The sequence below is a fragment of the Branchiostoma floridae genome, chromosome 4 (assembly GCF_000003815.2).
Source record: "Branchiostoma floridae strain S238N-H82 chromosome 4, Bfl_VNyyK, whole genome shotgun sequence".
NCBI classification, from domain to species: Eukaryota; Metazoa; Chordata; class Leptocardii; order Amphioxiformes; family Branchiostomatidae; genus Branchiostoma; species Branchiostoma floridae.
In genome coordinates, this window is record NC_049982.1 from 20362296 (window position 1) to 20369106 (window position 6811).

The 6811-nt window shown below is 37.5% G+C and overlaps 2 protein-coding genes across 3 annotated transcripts in view; one reads left to right on the forward strand and one right to left on the reverse strand.

Annotated features, from left to right (window-relative positions):
- The window catches only part of LOC118414091 (rho-related BTB domain-containing protein 2-like), a 20989-nt gene extending 15583 nt beyond the window's left edge, over positions 1–5406 (forward strand). For both annotated transcript variants that reach the window (XM_035817859.1, XM_035817860.1), the window contains exon 10: positions 168–5406. In XM_035817859.1, coding sequence (XP_035673752.1) covers positions 168–279 — 112 coding nt within the window. In that variant the 3' untranslated portion in view covers positions 280–5406. The remainder of the gene's footprint in view (positions 1–167) is intronic.
- The window catches only part of LOC118414089 (ubiquitin thioesterase zranb1-B-like), a 9763-nt gene continuing 7697 nt past the window's right edge, over positions 4746–6811 (reverse strand). Inside the window, exon 11 of the mRNA XM_035817858.1 lies at positions 4746–6490. The gene's annotated coding sequence lies outside the window, so the exon portion shown is untranslated. The remainder of the gene's footprint in view (positions 6491–6811) is intronic.

Sequence of the window (6811 nt, forward strand, 5' to 3'; positions counted from 1 at the left end):
TTATTTTCCCGGCACCGCCAGGTACTTTTTGGCTTCAGATGTTGCTGAGATCACCTGATGGCTAGTTATTGTATGGAGATATTGTTAATATTATTAGGGACATCAAACCTTCTTCTTTTGTGCCTGGCTCATGAATGGAAATTTTCCTGATGTTTGTCTGATTCAAGGTATCTGAAAGAGCGGGACTACTACGACAAGGCACAGCGGGAGCGAGAGAGAGCAGAGGAGAAGAAAGCAGCTCTCCAGAAAGTCAAGAGAGTGAAGAAGTGGTGCTTCTAAAGGGGGAAGACCATGTCCAAACATCTTAGCATTTTCAAACAGCTAAGGGTCTTATACAGTGCCACAGGTTTGTAAAGTTTGGGGTATCAATTGCACATGATTTCTATGATAATACACTTCAATTGTGGTACATGTAGCTGTTTTTTTACTAACTTAAAAGGTCTTTGAAGTAGGGATAGCAGAATATCTCCTTATTTCACACAAATTGTAACACAATAAGATTGGTCAGTAACGTTACATAGATTCTAATTAAAAATGCACTTTGAGACATATTACAGTGTATTTGGATATAGAGAAGCTAGTATTTGTGTAACACAGCACCTTGAGATGAGTGTTACTGAGCTAATTGACCTCTCATATAACCAGTCTGTTAGCATAGCTTACGTTGTCTTTTGTAAATGACAACACAGCAACACACAACATAACAGCAGTCATGATCAGACTATTCTACAATTGATTGTGAGCACAGCGGAAAGCTATATTGAAATGCTGCATTAATTTGTTGCGATTCAAGAGAGGCCATTGTTCTCTGTATATATATATATATCATGTATTTGCTCCCTATAGTCAAATTCTTGGATACAAATTCTGTCTTCCTATATAGAATGTTAATTGAAAAGTGCCCTGCATGTAGTATTAGGACATCTATATATTACATATTATGATGATTTTGTGTTGCTGTGACAGCCTGAAGTTTAAGCGTAACCTTTAGGAAAAATAACTTGTAGTACTTTTAGCTGAACCATCATTCAGCCTTCAATGTGCAGTTGACCTGCATGTATCTCCTGATTTTAGGGTAATCAGAGAAAAGTCAGATTATTATTGAATTTTTGTAACTTGCTTGGACCAAATCAATGCCTTAAATATATAGTGTGGCAGTTGCCTCACTGTTGAATATTACCATAGATATATGGCTTCACTTGTGATACCCAATATTCTGTTGCATCATCAAGTATAATGCACATGTAAAACACTGTAATGTGGAAACCAGTAATATCTATTGATTGAATAATGTTGATCAAACATGGGTACACAGCTCACAGTTAGGTGGCTCCAATGTGCATGGGACATGCTTTGGGTAAAAAAAGTTATTCCCCATTGTTGATAGTCATAGCTACTGTAAATCAGTACAACACCAACTGCGGCCATTACATATTACAAAATTGTCGGGCATTGGATTAGACAGGCTATAGTAAATCCAGGAATTTGTCACAAATTATGATTTTACTCATGAATATGGTTAATGATAAACTATATTCCTAAAAAGTGAAAGATTAGAGCATTACATGCAAAAGAATCAACGACCAAAACACAGAAAGGTCTGAGGCTGTGTAGAAAGTCCACAGGACGAAAGGAGTCATCTTAACTTTCTGCTATGGTAGCTTATGGATTTACTAAGGTAACCTGGAATCCAGTCCTTCATGGCTTGACTTGTGTAGCTAGTGTAGGCTCTGTATGGGGCAGATAGAGCTCTCTGAACCCGGGGTAATCATCTGCACTCCGTAGGATTTCCATGCGGTATGACTTTGCCCAGTGGGAGTTAAATTTGCTGGCAATTCCAGGTTAGGGTTTAGGCAGAAGTCAGGAGGTTAGATATGTAAGAATGAAGCTTACTTTACAAAGGGAAGAGCTCACTGAATGTGTCAGATTATGTTGGACAGTGTCAGGAACTTACCTGTACGTAAGGTACATGTTCATGTAACATTAGAAGTGATAAAAATCACAGGTTGCAACTGTGACAGTGATTTGTCCATGGGTAGGTATAGACATGTGGTCAACTCATGGCAGAACATATTGATAGCAACCTGATGAACCTGTAGCCATCACTGATATATTATGATAGTAATGCACCAAACTTGAATATCATTTTCAAATTTATATATAACCTCCTTGCCATGACATTGCATTTCTTTGATTTTGTATGATTCATGTTTATTGTGTTTATTTTGGTTGTGTTGGTAAAATTTTACTCAGTTTGCCAGTGTGTTAGGATGTAGCTTACACACATGTACATGTATGCACTGCTGTTACTGGAAGTGCCATATTACAAGGTGCATGTATATAGTTCATCTTGTAACGTTATATTGATAACAGTTTAAACTTAAATTCTATAGCCATTTAATTGACGAAAATGACACTTTGCACAACTTTGTGATTCGATAACCTTATCAACATTACAAATGAATGGAACTTCAACTAGTGCAATGTCTGATGACTGGTGTGACACCACAGACATTATGCAGTCTGGGACAAGAAAAGTACTTTTATGCCATTTTCAAGGTCTTAAAATTTGAAAAGAAGAAAATTGCATAGGTTTTTATAGGGGCTCGTGTATTTGGATGCTTGCCATTCATTGCTTAACCTATGATATGAGCTACATTCCTGGCTGATATAATGTTTGGAGTAGAATAGAGTTCTGTACCAATACTTCAAAGAGAAGTTGAAATTTCAGAATTTAAAGCTGTTAAACAAAAGTGTGTTAAATTGATGCAGGGGCATTATGTACTGAGATATAACATCTTTGATCAATTTCAAAGGATTCACCACTTGTCCCAGACAAGAAGAGATGAAACAAAACTTGTTGAAATACAAACATCACAAGACACCTGTGAATGATAGTACATGTATCTAGGGGTTTGTCAACAGTCTTTTTGATGATTGCTTTTGTAGGTTAGTTTCTCTAGTAATTGACTGGTTGCTGTAGGGACTGATCATTAATCCTCAATATGTCAAGGAAAATTTGTCATTATTTTGCATCAGCAAGTAAACAGTTGATAGTCAACAAAAACAGCACCCCTTGCTGTATCTCAATATTCAAAGCATGTGCAGTCAACTACTTCCATGTACAGGACAGTGCCCGCTGTCATGTGAGCCTTAATTGGACCATCATTGTACATCAAGGGTCAACATATAGTATCATCATTACTGTTTTAATGTTTAGAGATTAGCCACCTTTAACTTTTTACATTCTTTTTCTTGCATTCCATATCTTTGTCATGAATTGATTATTTAATGTCACATTCATTCATTTCATCATCACTTCCATATTCCATATATAGCTTGTGATGTTGCAGCACCTGCCAGTAGAAACAGGGTCCACCCAGGTTTCACGCAAAAATTAGGTGTTTAAACATTTAATATTAGTGCTTCATTGCAATATTGCCTGATGGCACTTATTTTGTATTATTGGTGCTATAAATCTGCAAGGTTCATTGCTGCCTCATATCTTCATGTCTCATCACACTATGGTATCCTGACATGTTGCACACCATCATCATACTTGGTAGTCAACTGAGTATACTAGAGTATGTTCACTTTAAAATACATGCTAACAGTGTAACAGCTGTGTTCTGTGCCACAATGTTGATCATACAGTCACAGTGACACAAAACTTGTGCAAAGTACTATAAGTTCAGAATTTGTAAACTCTCAAAGGTACAGCATTGTTGCATACAGTGTAGTCTGTGGTGTGAACTTGCATGCTGTTAACTGTGGTACATGAACACTGCTGCCTGGGCTGACCATTGTATTGCCTCATTGCTATTTCCATAGAATTAAAATAGACAACTAACGGGGGCATATGTACTGCTTACGACATGATATCAAGCTCCTCACTCAGCCAGTACAATTTATGTACCACTACTTCCTAGACCTTATTGTATGCTAGCCAACTGTACTCAGAGAAGTTTGTGAAGCTATTGTACATGTAAGTCAATTTGTGTGCATTGTATGCAGTTGAATTAATGTGTAATGAATGCTAAGAGCTTGAGAGTACAGCATGCCAGTTTTGTCACCCAGTGCCAACAACCTGTCTTAGCCAGTTGATATCTCAGTTTTAAGTATCCTAAAATGCTTTCTCAATCTGGCAGCTTCTTAACTCCATTCTGTGGAAATCAGAGCCCCAGTTGGGACTGGTGCCACTGAAAACTTTCCCTGGATGTCAGTTATAGAAAATGGAGCTATGTCAGTACATTGTCAAGATGCCTGCAAAAATGTGTTAGAAGGGTAACCAATTTTAAAGCATCTGGCACCAAGGGAATTGCAAATCTAAAGTGCACCCTCTACCACCTAAACGCCTTTCTGGAATTTGGTGATATTTTGGGACAGACTTTTATTTTTATATGTAACTATGAAGTTCAGGGACTTAGCGATCAAGCCTGGTTTTAGATAGATGCTGATGGCATGTGTTGTCTAGCACAGATAAATAGTGGACTTGTGGGGCTAGCTGATGAATGAAACTGTAGGATGTATTATTGTGTACTTTGCTTCTAATAAAGCATTGCAGACGTATGAGTGGGTATACTTTTTTATGTTGACTATCCTGGCTACCACTTGCTCTCCTTTTTTGCTTGCTTACCAAGAATAACAAGCAATAAAAGACAACAAGTGGTAACTAACTATCAGTATCGAGGATGTTATCCAGGCAATAACAGAACTGGAAAATCAAACAAAGACTGCAGTTGATGTTCTGTCACAAAGGACTTTTATCTCAATGTGTGACTTCCATATTCAACTTCACACCTTAATCATCACTATCAGTGGAAACCCTAGACAAAGGTACAGGCTCTGTCGCAAACCAAGAATATTTGAAGAAACATCATTCACTTCATGTACTTTAAGCCAAAATGCATTTCTGCAAAAATGTTTTCTACCCCCACTATCAGAGCCTGCACTCTTCCCCCAGAGGGAATCCATTGACAGCTGCATGTGTTTCCCAAAGATATAAATAAAAGTGAACAAAGCAGTGATACTACATTATAACAAAAGCACCACAAGAATCTGGCAAATATCATCACTGCAACAAATTCACAGTACATGATTTCATTCACGTAAGTTGCTATGCTTAAGAACCTATCATATGCCTCCTGGACAACCAGGGGATGTAAAGAGTAACAAATATGACAACACATTTGTTTTATATGTGCATCATGGCATTTGACATCTCCCATGCACTATCACCATGTAGGGCACTACAGTATGCATAACACTAAAATTCACGGTATGTGAAGAGAAACTGGTAGAAATACACTATGAATCGCTTCCTCACATTTCCCTACTTGAAATATCCATAATGGACACTGTCAGATACTGTCATATCTAGGCATTATGATCATCATAACACTAACCCAAAAAAAAACACTTAAACGTGTTCAATAATGGCTGCAGCTCAGGGAGGTCTGCTCCACATTCACCAAAGCAATGACAAAAAGGTAAAAGCAGTTTTTGAGATTATGGGATGTCAAAAACAGCAAGATTTTTCTTCTTGTGTTGTAAAAACATATTTTGAAGGGATTGAGAACACAGCTCTTGTTGTCTCTGGTCCCTGTGTTTCACAGCAAGTTTGACAGAACTTTCTGTGAAGGCTGCCATAGAATAAGCGCCTTCAAACAAAAAATACCAGTACTGCAAGTTTGTTGGGTCCCTGAAGATACTGTGACATACATGTGACTATCCATGAACATGTATGGCTCAACGTCTCTATACAAAGTGGGTAAATATAAGAGTATCAAAGTACATGTCTACAAAGTACAGGATAAACCACACCATTACACAGAGGTGTGCACTAATGTACAAAGCATATATACTGTGTATACACAAACATTTTCACAGAACAGTTCCATGCAGTCATACTTTGCACTACATAGTTAAAGATAGGTAATGTAAAATCCTGGTTCAGTTCAGTTCTGATATTCTAGAAGTAGTGTTTCTCATATTTTACCAATGATTGTATATTTACATATGGTGCGTTCTTTTACATCATGGTGAGGACATCTATCAATGCCAATGAAAGAAATAACTGATAACATGTATCATTGATCTAAAATTACAAAACTGTTGTGCTGAAGAGAGCCTACAATTTCTACTTCCACAACTCAGGAAGCACCATAGATTCCTAAATGAATAAAAAAAAAGCATACATGTAAAAGTTTTCTGATTTGAGTTCTGAAATGGGGTGCCTACAGTCAACTGAAGATCATTTGAAGCTGCATGAGTTCACCCCTGAGATACTTTTACAGACAAGAGACTTTGCGCCAGGTACAGTACATTTACCCTGTGTCTGTCTCCTTGCTTGAATCTTCACAGTCTGAGTTTCTGCTACACATGTATGAGCTGTGCGTTCCTGTAACGAGTGTGACTTGCAAGCTCCTGATATGTCATTTCTGACGGGAACAGGTTGCAAAACAAAGGGGCTCCTAATTTCCATAGTGATCTGTAACATTAAAGTTCACCATTAAACATCTTCCCATGAACCATTCTTCCATATCTGGTCTATACAAGGAATTCCTTTCTAATACTTTTTGAGAATCATATTTATTAATAGTTTACAATGCATGAACTTCTGACTACAACAAGTGCTCTTCCACAGAAGTAGATCCACTTCCATACATACAGTTTTCATACTGTGTTCTTAAGTAGGTGGTATACACAGTTTTGCAGACTGCATGGGGGGGGGGGGGGGAGAAGAGAATAACAGTCTTAGCTACCACTTTTTTTTTTACAAATCTACATGTATAACTGTATACTATTTTTT